A 13,186-nucleotide genomic window follows, 5' to 3' on the forward strand; every position below is an offset into this window, starting at 1 on the left:
GGTGTGCTGCTGTGGTACAGGGTGGTGCTGATCTGCTCTCTAATTCCCCCTGCCCATGATAAGGTTTAGGGCTTGCCTGTGCCTGGCGCCGGCGCTGCTGGTGAAGGTTGGTGGTGTCTGGGAGGGAGGGAAGGGCAGTGCTGGGGGCAAGCCACGAGCCTGCCCTGCACAGGGTCTGGTCCTGAAGGGCACAGGTGGCACAGGCCCGGGGTGATGGAAGGAAGGGTTTTTTCTTTTCCACTGTTCATGGCATCCCAAACAGACTCACGCTGTTGCTTTTCTGCTGCAATATGGGAAGGTGTCACACAGGCTGGGATTTGATGGGCAGTCTCTTAGGTGTTAAATAAGTTCATAGATGGAGGGACAATTTTTTTCCAGTGAAGTCATTCCCTACACTGATAATGGAATCAGTTAATTTATTTACAGCAGCTGTATTACCAGTTTGCTTGTCAGGCGGAAGAAAATCATATAAAAATGTTGTGTATTCCAAGGTTGCATAGCTCACAACAAAGCTAATAAATGTCTTGGGACATCAGAGTTCTTACAAAATCTGGTAGGTAATGGTCTGTGTGTTGGAAGTTCAAAGTTGCACCCTCTCTGATAGCTTTTTTGCTTCTAATAAAACACAGCAGCTGGAGAGGCCTTTCAATGTTGCCTTTAATTATTGCAGACAAGAACTACTCTGTAATCTGACTGTGGAGGCCAAGCTGCTGTGGGTCTTAAATGGCCCTGCATGGTGAGAGTACCCTTGGCAGGGAGCTCTGAGCTGCTGCCTTTGAAAATCTCGGACAACAATCATCCCACATGATTGAAGAATTCCAGCTTGGAGAATTTTTTAGGAGTTGAAAGGGCTGGCAAGCCAGGCAGATGCATAGTGTGGAGGTGGGGCTGTGGCTGTGCTCCTTCCCTGGCTGCTGGCATGGCTGCTTTCCCAGGACCTGGCAATGTATGGAAAAGAAACCACAGCAGGGACCATCTCGGGGTGTTGCTGCTGAGGGATCTCTCCTTGGTCTCCATGGTGCAATTCGCGTCTGCTGCAAAGCAGCCTTTGTACCCGAGGCAGCTCGGGATGCTTTGCTCCCACGTGGCATTGCAGGGATGGGCCTGTCTCTGGGCCCCTTAGCCCCGGTGAGGTGGGAGCAGCAGGTTCACGTCAGAGGCCACAGCTCCTGCCGGTGGCCGTGCCCTGCTGGGCAGGGCATCCTGGCGGTGCCTGGGTGTGCCCAGGGTGAGCCGGGCGGGGTGTCGCACTCTGCCCCTGCCGTGCCCCTCCCTGGTGGCTGCTGGGTGTCCCCATCTGCCCTGCGGAGGTCGGAGGCTGGGACAGGCTGGGCACAGGCCAGCACTCCACGGGGGTGAGAATCCCTGCCCTGGGTTCCCCCCGTGCGGGTCCTCTGAGACGCACACATCGTGGGCCAGCTCGGCTGGGAGCAGGGCTTTCCCCGAGCTGGTTTTTTCAGACGGTGTAAATAGGACATGTTGGACCGTGCTCCAGCCATAAATGGCACTGGGAGATGTGCCGTGGCTCCCGCTGAACGGAGCGGGGAGCGCTCGCTGTCCGGGATGCGGCAGCACCGCCCTGCCCGGTGTGCAGCCCCTGGGCGAGCAGAGCCCTGCCCGGTGTGCAGCCCCTGGGCGAGCAGAGCCCTGCCCGGTGTGCAGCCCCTGGGCGAGCAGAGCCCCTGCCCGGTGTGCAGCCCCTGGGCGAGCAGAGCCCCTGCCCGGTGTGCAGCCCCTGGGCGAGCAGAGCCCCTGCCCGGTGTGCAGCCCCTGGGCGAGCAGAGCCCCTGCCCCGTGTGCCCCTGGGCGAGCAGAGCCCTGCCTGGTGTGCAGCCCCTGGGCGAGCAGAGCCCCTGCCCGGTGTGCCGCCCCTCGCAGCCCCTGCCCGGTGTGCCGCCCCTGGGCGAGCAGAGCCCCTGCCCGGTGTGCAGCCCCTGGGCGAGCAGAGCCCTGCCCCATGTGCCCCCCCTCGCAGCCCCTGCCCGGTGTGCCCCCCCCTCGCAGCCCCTGCCCCGTGTGCCACCCCTCGCAGCCCCTGCCCCGTGTGCCGCCCCTCGCAGCCTGGGCCAGGCTGGTGTGACAGGCAAAGCACTGACCTGGATCAGCCTCCCGGACCCCCTTGGAACGTCTCCCTTGCAGCAGACATGAGGCTGTACATGTGATAACCCTTTTTGTTCAGCCATGCTGAACTTGTCAAACATGCTTGAAAAATCAGGTCTTTGGGTTTTTTTTTTGTGGGGGGGGGAATAGCCAAAACAGCAGAACCCATTCTCTTTTTCTCCATCAAAGTCAGGGTGTTAAAACTCCAGACTGTGCAGTTTGTGGTGTGTGGACTAAGTCAGTAGATGCATTACTCTTAAGCTGTTTTTTAACAGTTTCCAATGGGTACTCTCCAAAGGGTATAATCTCCTAATCTGGAAGAGTAACAAATCAATGATTTCAAAATCTATTTAACTGGTGTTTGATGTGTATGGAAATTTTAAATCCAAATCCCACCTGTTCTCTGGTGTGGTCTGACTGTATTCTAGATTGCTTCCAGCTGGTGAAGGACAGCACTGGTGATCTCCCTGTTGACTGCATTTCCTCGGCAGCACCACTCCACATGTCCCCATTTTCCTGCATGTCCTTTGACTGCCTGTTTGAGCAGGATGCCCGGGCTGGTGGCATGGCCTGCCTGCAGTACAGGATTTCCTTTGTCTCCTGCAGCTGATCCAGTTCCCATGGCCCAGGGGATGAGGAGTTGTCCCCATGTCCTTCCCTGCCCTCCTGCTTCAAGGACAGCGCTGGGGAGGCTCTGCCTGTTTTTCCTCTCCCTTGCTTGCCCAAGCATTCACTTAATTCTTATTTATTATTTTTCTTAACGAAAGCTCTCCCTCTGTTTGTTCATCCTGGTCCTATATGAGCACTGGGCTCAGGCCCCGGGATTCCTGACGCCTTCGGAGGGTGTCCAGGAGGCAGGAATTCCCACCCCTTTGTCTCCTAATGAAGCGAAGGAACAGACGCCGAGCTGTAAGTCTTTGGAAGTGTAAATGTTTGCTGTGGTAGCAGCAGCCGGTGCTGCCAGCCCCGAGGTCGGGTCGGGTCCGTGTCAGCGCCTGCTGCAGAGCCTTTGATTGCTCGTTTGTGTGCGCGGTGGTGGCTGCGCGTTTGTGCTCTGCCCGCTCGGAACGTGCTCCGGCAGGTGCTCCGCTCCTCCTGGGAGCCTTGGTGCTGATCCTGGTGAAGGGAGAGCGGGATGGGGACAGCAGACTGGCTGGAGATGGGCACGGAGGGCTGGAAAATAGACGGGACATGCAGACGTGTGCAATCGCATCTCCTGAATGGCAGTTAAAGTAGGAGAGTCTGAATCTCTCGAGGAAGGGTAATATTTAACTTGGGAAATGCTTGTTATGCTCTGTGCTCCGGCCTGCACGTGTCACTGTGCCCTTCCTCAGAGAGGAGCTGCAGCACAGAGCTGGATTGCTCTTGGGATTTGCACAGCCCGGTGTGATTTTGCAGCCATCCCTGGCATTGCTGCCCCGGTGCCCAGGTAAATGTGTGCTCCTGGCTCTCCCCTGCTCGGAGCTGGGTGTTGCACGTGTGGGTGCTGCCCCATCGCCAGCCTTGCCTGCTGCTGGGGTCCAGAGCCCCTTCCACGGGTTCTCTGGTGCTGTGGATGTTTTACGAGTTCCCTTGGCCTTCTGGGCTTCCCATGTGTGCAGAGCATGTTGTGCTCCTCTTGCTGGGTATCCTCAAGCTGTGCAGTGGCACAAACGCCTTAGTGCAGGCAGCTGTGGGAGTGCAAATGGAAGTTGCCACCTTAAATGTGTACATGAGAAATTTAGAGTCTCTTAGTATAATATGGATTTTCCTCCCCTTGCTGAGGCTTCCCTGGGGTCATTTTTCTGTAAGACAGTTCAGATACAAATTTCCCATATTCAGGTTTTGACTGAGTGTCACTTTAGCCTCCCATCTTCCTGCTTGCTGTGTGCACGTGCAAGCCACCAACTTGCCAATTTTGGGAACAAGTGGTTTGTAATTACCAGCTCAGTGCTGCTGCTGCACTGTTAATTCTTAGACCATTTAATGTATCAAATTATTCCTTCCTGTGCTATTTAGAGGCAAGGGGCTAAGTAACAGTGATGGCATTAATATTAAATTCTCTAAAACTAATAGGAACCTCTTATTTAATTGTTCTGGCACTCAGCATGTCTGGGGAATACAGTGCCACTGGAAAGCTAATGGAGACAGAGGTCTCACGGTGTATTAGCCCTGGGATGCTGCTACTTTTCCTAGTTGGGTTATTTATGAGTTAAGACTATCGTAACTGTCTATCAGTGCCTTAGAGGCTTAGTTTGATTAAACCCCTTTATATTGCTAATGCTAATGGAGCTGGATTGATGCTGGGGATCTGCGGGGAGAGCTTAGCAAAAGGCTTAACACAGACATGACTCTGCTGGTTTTGCTGTCTCTGGGCCCTGTGGGAGGTGTCTGCAGCGGGCAGGACCTCCCAGCCCTGGCAGAGTGACCTGCCACCCACCCTGCTGCCTGTGGGACCCTCACCCCTTCCAAGTCACTGCTGCATCTCCCACGTGAGGTGTCCCACAAGCTCTGCTGGGTGCCTTGTGCCCACTCCAAGCACCTGGTGGAGTGTTCAGCAGGGGTTTCTCGGGTGGTGCCTTGGTTTGTGACTGTGCTGGTTGAAATGGGGGCTCTGGGGGCCGGCAGGGACTGTCCTTGCTGGCACAGGGCTCCAGGTGCTGGCAGGAGAAGGCTGCACGTAGCAGTGAGACTATGATGAACTCAAACACCCCTCTGTGCTCCTGCAGCACGAGTGCACTAATGAATGGGAAAAATGCTGAATGTGACAGAACACCCTAAATCTCAAAGCAGAGGAAGGCTGGCTCCTTCCTCAGGAAAGCCTGGCTGCCGTGCTGGGCGCTGATACCGCTGCAGGCATGCGGGGCTGCTGTGAGCCACTTGGCCCCTCTTCCTGCCCCCGGCTGCTGTGGCTGTGTCCCCCGCTCGGGGCAGCCCGCTGTCCCCTGCAGCTGCAGGATGGGATGCTGCAGGAAGGTCCCGTGTCAGGGTCAGGAGAGGGACGTGTCAGGTCTGTCCCTGTCTTGTGTCGGGGGCTGGCATAGATCACAGTCAGTCCTCTTCCAAATCAGTTCCCAAGCTGCAAATTACCCTGTTGCCTCTTCTAGTATGTATCATCATGATGAAACTAATTTTCCATGGGAGAGTCAGCTGTTTCTTGATTAGAAGTGCTCCGAAAATACTAACAGAGAAATGATTACAGGAAGACTTCAGTGCTCATTTATGTAATTGGACTTTACTTCCCTGGCTGAAGTTGTTGCATCCACTCCTGGCTTGAGTGAGCACTTGCTCTCCCAGTTTGCTTGTGAGCAGAGAGGTTAGGGTGCGACATCCCAAGGGGTGCCATGCCCTGGGGTGCAGCCTCGTGCCTCTGTTCCAGCTGGTGACAAGCTCTCATGTTTTCCGTCTGTTTAAATCACAGCAGGGTTGACTTGTCCTTTAATGAACCAACAAGAATAATCTTCAGGCAGTTATTTGGGCAAATGGATTCTTAAATTCTGCTTGTTTTCTGGGTGGGGAGTGAGGATTTGCCGGAAATTAATAGGAGAAGGGACAACTCCCCTCTCCCATGCTGTCCTTGTCCAGCTGCCCAGTGGCAGCAGCCAGGCTGTTGTCACTCCGTGTGTGTGCTCTGAAGCGCCGCCTGCTCAAAGGGAAGGAGGGCAGAAGGCCGATGTAATTTTTGAGATCATCCTGTGTGATGAGATTAGCAATATATCACAACAGGGAGAATTGCTTTCTGGCTGAACCACGGTTCAGGCCAAGCCCACCCCGAGCCTGTGTCGGCAGCAGTGGATGCTCAGGGGTGATGGGCATCTGCTCTGGGAAACGCCTCTGGGTACAGGGGCCCTGGGCTCCGTAGGGTCAGCCAGGTCAGGCTTAATAAATTTAAAACATGGCTAATTTGCTCATCAAAAGGGCAGTAAATGGAGGAGGAGTGAGATTTGAGCTCGGTACAGCAATTCCCAAATGTTGGTGCAGCCCCAGCCCTGGCCACAGCAGCCCCTGGAGCTAATCTAAGCACCGTGTGTGCACAGGGAGTGAAATGTTTACAATAACGTGGTTTAAATCCGATTTTCTGACCTGAAAGAATTGCATGTTCTGGATAAACACAGTGTTTGTGAAGCTTATCTCATGCAGGCGGTTTGTTTTGGGGGTAGGAGAAGGGGCTCTGGTCCCTGGTCGTGGCGGGCCGTTGATGTTGGGTGTTTGGCGTGTTGATGACACGCTGTCCTTCACCAGGTATCTCTCAATCATCTCCTTAAAGGGGTTAATATGTGAAAAGGCAACTGCTGCCTGACACAAAGCTGGTGTTGTTCCTGCCCCGCTCCCCTGGGATGCTGTGACAGTCTGCTCAGGATTCCCGCTGCAGCTCGGAGCAGCCCGGCCCTGCGAGCCGTGTCATGTGGCTGCGGCGAGGCCCTGCTCCGTCTGCCGCCGCGGAGGGAACAAACGGCGCTTTCACTGCGCCCGACGAACCTCCCTCTTCCTCAAATTAACCAGGGCTTGCATGCTGATTTGTCTCTCCTGTTCCTTCATGCTTCACCAAACCTGGATCTGCTTTACCCAGCAAGCAGAAGCATAATGAAGTAGAAAGTGAAATTACTTGATCAGCATCAGCGAGTTGTTTTCCACCGCTGACCCAGCTCCGTGTGCGCTGGAAGATGCAGACTGGCTGCCCCTGCCTGCCATAGCCCGGGCCCGAGAACAGCTCAGCTGAGCGGCTTCAGCCCCCCCATTGCTCTGTGCAGAGGAGAGAAGCTGTGCCTGGCTCTTGAGTAGGATTTGTGGTTTTGGGAGGGCTGTCCGTGCTGGCTGGAGGCGGTGCCCAGGCTGCGGTGCCGCTGTCCCGCGCAGTCCGTGCCCTGCCGTGCTTGCCCGGCTCGGGGGATGCTGTGCCCGTGGCTGCATGCCCTGCCGTGCTTGCCCAGCTCGGGGGATGCTGTGCCCGTGGCTGCATGCCCTGCCGTGCTTGCCTGGCTCTGCTGTGCCCGTGGCGACATGCTCATCTTGCTGCTGCCTCCTGGCAGGGCCTGGTGCCAGCAGCGGGGTGGCCGCTGTCACTGGGCAGGACGTGGCCTTGGGGACCAGGTGCCCCAAGCACCAGCCCTGAACGTGGTACACCCGAGGCAGGGCTGTGGCTGGGCCTTGCTGAGAAACTGCACCAGAGCTCGCTCTGGTTTAAGCTGTAGCTGCCACCAGCTGACCTGGTGGTCACTCTGGTTCCAGAGCTGGCCCCAGAACAGGTGGGTGGGCCAAGAGGGTTTGAGCTTTGTCTGAGCCAGCTCCTGCTCATCGCTGTGTAACCGCTGGCTTAAGATGCCGTCAGTGGCCCGACTGCAAAGGGTGCATGTATGGGAAGGGAGGGGCTGGAAATGGACATGCAAAATTGCATTTTGAGACATTTAGTTGTCAAGCACTTAATGCAGCTGACCCCCTTCTTTCTGAAAATCCAGTGATTCCCCATGGCTCAGAGACAGGCTGGGCATGGGCAGCAGCCAGGCAGGGCGTTGGACTCTGGGCATGATGTGGGGCTCCATCCCCCTTTCAAATATTTACTTCACTGTGTGAAAACAAATTGGGAAATATATCTGGGCAGCCTTTCTGGAGCTGCCTCAGTCTGTGGGCACAGAAGGGGGGCAGCCATGGGGGGCAGGGTGTGCACCCTGCGGTGGGGACCTGGCTCTCTGGTGGTGCTGCCATATCCAACCTGTGCTCCCAGTGACTCCAGCCGTGGCTGTGCCTTCCTGGCACTGGTAGCTGCTGGTTTCAGGCTGTGATATGCCTGCTGTGCAAATGACCTGTCTGGTGTGGGTGTTTCCTGGTGACATTGCATCAGCTACTGCCCTCCTCTGAGCAGGGTCTCTGTTGTTTCCTTGGCCTGGTGCCCTCTTTATCCCTCCTGGAGTGTCTTTTGACCTGTTTTTTTAATTACTAGTGCAGAATAGGCCTTCTAGGTTGCCCCTTCTCAGTATCTTCATGTCAAGATTTTGTTTTCCACTTCATTCTCAAGCCTCAAACTACACCGAGGGCCGTGGCTGGCACAGTGATGCTGGCGAGGGGTGCTGTGCATGGTGGCTGTCCTGCTGTGCCGTGGGAGCTGCTGGGGACACAGGGCTGTGCTTGCTGCTGTTTGCTTTGGGGCCTGGTGCTGCCAGCTGGGTGTCAGCTTAAACTGAAACCTAATCAGGCTCAGCCTGAGCTGTGCCAGGGCACGAGGTCAGCAGGAGAGGAGAGGGGGAAGAAACGTGGCTGGGGAGCTGCCCTGGGGACTCAGGGCTTGTGCTGCTGCCTGCCCGGGGGTGTGACATGCTGGGGGCTCAGAGCCTGGTGTGGGGATGCTTTTTGTGGTGCCTGTGGGGTGCCTCTGCCAGGCAAGTGCCAGCCCTCGGTGCTGCAGTCTGGAACTGCTGCCCTTCTCCGGGCACACAGCTGGGTTTCCTGTTATAATGATATTTCCTAATTAAATCTCCCTAATTAAGCAGCCAAAGGTGCTGTTGGTTAAGCTGCAGCGCTGTCTCACAGCCTGGTAGTCAGGTTTGGCTGGGTGCATCCCCCTTGTCTCCCAGCTGGGCTCCCACACATGCCCTACGCCTCCCCTGCCCGGTTCCCTGCCCTTCCCCGCTCTGCCGCGGCACGTGCAGCCCAGGGGCCCTCCTGGCACGGGAGTGAGATCAAGCAGGAGGCTGGGAGTGCTTCCAAAAGACCCTGATTTCTTTTCCCTGCAAAAGCTGATGCTCATGGAAATACTCCTTTTTCTTCCTCCTTGCAGTGAACACCTACCTCTTCATGATGCAAGCCCAAGGCATCATGATCCGTGAGAACATGCGAACTATAGGAGCTCAGGTGTACGAGCAGGTGGTCCGCAGTGCCTATGCCAAGAGGAACAGCAGTGTGAATGACTCAGGTACTTCTTGAATAACTGTAACTTTATTCAAGGTCCCATTCTCGTTGAAAATTAAGTTGAAGGCATCAATTTATACTGGTAAATGCAGGATGGAAGCTTTGATTAACTGTCTGCAGCTTTTATTTTTATATATAAAATATATATAGAACATAAAAATACCCTATATATATAGAAATACTGTCAAAATATAAAAATTATATTTATTTATTTATATATGTAAAAAGTTCAAATGCTCCTAACTTATATAATGGGTGAAAATCTTGAAAGGTCTGAAGTGATGGGATTTGATCTGAAAACCTCTTTGCTTTCCAGGAATTCAACTTGTAGCTTCCACAAGTCTGAGGGTAAACACTTTCAAATTCAGTGCAAGGATCAGGTTTCATATTTAAAGAAATGCTTTCCCAGGCGTGCGCCTGCGCGGAGCCCTGGCTCTGGGCACGTGGAGGAGCCTGTGCCCGTAAGCTTCACTCTTCCCATGCAAGTACGAACCGAGCTGACTTGGCTGGAGATCTGCCACAAATAATCTATTGAACTCTGGGCAGGATGTGGGGAGTGGAGCGCAGCCCTCCCAGCCTCTGCATCACCCGCACACGGGAGCATGTGGGGCTCCGAGCTGTGCTGTCAGGGCAGTGAGGCAGAACTGCCCCCGGCTGTGTGCGAGGTGTTGCTGCTGGCCTGGTGACAGCCAGCCTGTCCCCTCCGTGCTGGCACGTCCCCTCAGCCTCACACCAGGGCTGTTGGCATCAGGCTGGCGCGGGGAGCTCAGCTCAGCTCCTCGCCCGCCGGGGCTCAGCAGCAGGGGCTGACAGAGTTTTACAAGGCAGGATCATTTTCTCATTAGCAGAAGTATGAGCCGTGTCCCTGCTGCCCAGCCTGCTGAGGTGCAGGCACCAGTTCAGCTGTGCCCTGGCTGGAGATGGCACGGGAGGGGAATTATCGACTTACGAGGAGATGAACACCCCGGGTCACCCCTGTGCTCCACGAAGTCAGCCAGGGCAGCCACCCTGGGCTATTTTTAAGACTGGAAACATCAAGTAAAGCAGAGGCAGGGTGAGGAAGTGGCTGATCCCCTGAAGGGAGGAGGGATAGAGGCTCCATTGCTGCTGCTTGAGGTGGTGAGAGCCCCATCCTGCTGGGGCTCTGGCCTGGGGGGCATCAGGTGATCAGGAACCTGTGTCCTCCCGCAGCAGGCGGGGAGCTGGTGACCACAGTGCCAGTGACACCGGTGCTGCTGCTGCCATATGGGCTTTGCTTGAGCCTCATCCCAGTCCCAGCTGCACAGGCACGTGAAGACACCGTCCCTCCCCAGGAGCCCCAGCCACGAGGACAGTTTTAGCACACACAAGCACTGTGCACCGTCCTTGGGTGACCCTCCCTGGCAGGCAGGTCAGAGCAGACGCAGGATGGGTGGTGGTGACGTCTGGAAGGCACTTGGTGCTGTGGCCACAAGGCCTGCATTAGCACTGGGGTCAGAACCTTCCCTCCTGGGCCAGTTTGGGGTGCCTGGGTGGCTGTCACCGCCTGGAGAGGGCATTGTCCCCACACTGCTGAGGCAGCAAAAAAGACAGCCCTTGGTGCAAAACAGAGCAGTTGAGCTTCGCTGTGGGCAGGGACCTGGGCTGAGTACTGTGGGTGTGCTCTGGTAATGGGAGTTTACAGGGAAAATTGCTTCTGGAAATTTGGAATGGTATCAAGCATCCAAAATAACATCTATCCTACTTGAAAAACCCTTAGGTTCTGTGTACAGCCCATCTTGAGTTTTGAGATAGTTTGGATACTGTTTACTTGAGTGAATAAACAAGGTTACTGACATGATGTTACGTACTAGCACCCACAGCAAATGGCTTGTTCAGGTGGAAAACCCTCAAACATCTTCAGGTGCTGCCCGGGAGGTTCAAGGATGTGGGGAGTGGGGAGGTGCTGGGGCTTGGGGGCTCCTCTGCTCTTGCATGGCAGGAAGTAGAGGGAAGTCTGTGTGTAATGTGGGAGTTTTTATTGATCCTCTGGGGAGGATTCCAGGCAGGACTGCCCTGTGTGGGATACTGCACTGGCAGTCCTAGCTGGCATTGAGACTTGCCTCTCTCCTGTTGGAAAGGCCCTGCTGGAGGAGCACATCCCCTCTTGCTGTGCCAGGGTCCTTCAGGGACAAGGCACTGGAAGCTTTTTCTTCCCAGACCCACGTGCTCCTTTGCGATTCCTGAAGGCCATGCTCAAATTCCTCCTTTGGCCAGAAAATGCAAAGGTTTCTTTGGTGTGGTGCTCAGGCTGCTGGGGCTCCTGCAGGCAGCTGTCCCAGGCTGGGGGTGAGCACCCAGCTGGGCTGCAAGGCTGGAGCGTGTTCCACTGGGGGCACAGCTGTGCTGTTGGGGACATCCTCAGCTGTGGCTGACTTTGGAGTCTGCTCACAGTAGCATGGGGAGGTGGCTGGAAATAACAGATCTATAGCTCAGGTGAAAGCTTCTCCTCTTTTTTTTTTCCTTTGTTTTTTTTTCTCCCCCAGATTATCCTCTTGATCTGAGCCACAATGACACCTTTCTGCAAGCCACAACGTTTCTTCCTGAAGATTTCACCTACTTCCCCAACAATACCTGTCCTGAGAGGCTCCCTTCTATGAGTGAGTGGCATCCTGTGCCCCTCTCCTGCTCCCCATGGCTTTGGAGGGCACTCAGTGGCATTCCCAGTCTCACCACCATTGCACCTTTCCCTGCCAGGCACCTGGGATGAATGGAGCACTGTTCAGAGCCAGCTCCCTCCTGGGAAATCATTGTTTACCCACCCTCAGGAATTAATCCCTGCTGTGTCGGAGGCATGTCTCCCTGCTGAAGTAGGAGCCCATTGCCTGGCAAACACAAACAAAAGAGGGATTGTGTGCTGGGAGCCGGTGGAAAGGCTCTGCCAGCCCTTTTCCAGGGGCAGTGACAGCGGGGTGGCTCCCTGTGCCTCGGCAGTGCTGCCAGTCCCAGCCCCGAGCTGCGCTGGGGCTGCTGTGGGACGAGGAGCTGCAGCTGGGGGAAATGCTTCCACCAAAGCTACCCTCAGGTGGAGAAGTGGGCTTGTGAGGGCAAGTGTTTCCAAAGTGGAGGAATGCTGTCTGCTGGGCTGGGGGGTTTAGTCTGCTGGAAACACTCGGGGAGGAGCAGAGGGGTAGCCCTGGCGTGGGGCTCTCACGGAGAGCGGCATCCAACAGCAGCCACAAAGGCTGAGGGGCCACACCAGCAGCATTTCCTAATTGCTTTTGCTGGTGCTGGAGAAAAGAAGCTGAGTGCTGGGGATGGAGGACAGGGATGCAGCAAAGTGCTGCCCCAGCACCTCAGCAGGTCCTCACCCCCTCTGCTCCTCCTGCTCTGCAGAGGGCCCCATTGATGTAAATATGAGCGAGATCACCATGGAGGACATCCACCAGTTCTTCTCCAGAGACCCTTCCATCAAGCTGGGAGGGCACTGGAAGCCGAGTGACTGCCTGCCTCGCTGGAAGGTAACTGGGAGCTGGGCAGCCCCGTGTCCTGCTCGTGTGGGCAGCAGGAGGGTGTTCATGGGGGCTCCTCTGCTGTGCTGCATCCTCAGTGCAGTGACGGGAGCAGCTCTGCGCTGTGGGAATGCAGTGCCCAGGGAAGGAACAGTGAACTCAAGGGCTGCTTCAGTGTCCCCAGTGCTGGGCAGACAGGACCAGGGGGCACTGCAAGTCTCCCTTGCACTCGAGGTGACATTGAATTTTTCCAAAACAGCAATTCCTCAAAAGCTGAATAGGAAATCCATGTTTTGGGAGTTGGGAGGGTTTTAGGCTGCTCTGCATGGGAGAGCTTAGAGTGCTTGGTTAGTGCTGCTCCTGCTCCTCTAAGCCCACTCCAGCCCAGCTGCTGCCCAGCCCGGGGCCGGTGAGTGAGGGCCCTGCTCTCTGCTCCTCAGGTGGCGATCCTGATCCCATTCCGCAATCGATACGAGCACCTGCCCGTCCTCTTCAGACACCTCATTCCCATGCTGCAGCGGCAGCGTTTGCAGTTCGCCTTCTACGTCGTGGAGCAGGTGAGGGCGGGGGGCAGGCCCAGCAGTGTCCCTGCCAGCCTCAGGGGTCACGGTGCAATGTGTGAGTTGTCCCATTGTGTCTGAAAGTGGCACAGCTAAGAGATTACTGGTGCCCAGAAATTACTGGCTTTATGTGAAAAATAGAAACTGGGGATTTGTGGTGTTGTTTTATTTTTT

The 13,186-nt window shown here is 55.6% G+C and overlaps 1 protein-coding gene across 1 annotated transcript in view; it reads left to right on the forward strand.

The window, feature by feature from the left end:
- The window catches only part of B4GALT5 (beta-1,4-galactosyltransferase 5), a 33,008-nt gene that overhangs the window by 13,449 nt on the left and 6,373 nt on the right, over positions 1-13,186 (forward strand). Inside the window, exons 2-5 of the mRNA XM_059862543.1 lie at positions 8,852-8,986; positions 11,487-11,600; positions 12,337-12,461; positions 12,893-13,009. Coding sequence (XP_059718526.1) covers positions 8,852-8,986; positions 11,487-11,600; positions 12,337-12,461; positions 12,893-13,009 — 491 coding nt within the window. The remainder of the gene's footprint in view (positions 1-8,851; positions 8,987-11,486; positions 11,601-12,336; positions 12,462-12,892; positions 13,010-13,186) is intronic.

The sequence above is a fragment of the Haemorhous mexicanus genome, chromosome 18 (assembly GCF_027477595.1).
Source record: "Haemorhous mexicanus isolate bHaeMex1 chromosome 18, bHaeMex1.pri, whole genome shotgun sequence".
NCBI classification, from domain to species: Eukaryota; Metazoa; Chordata; class Aves; order Passeriformes; family Fringillidae; genus Haemorhous; species Haemorhous mexicanus.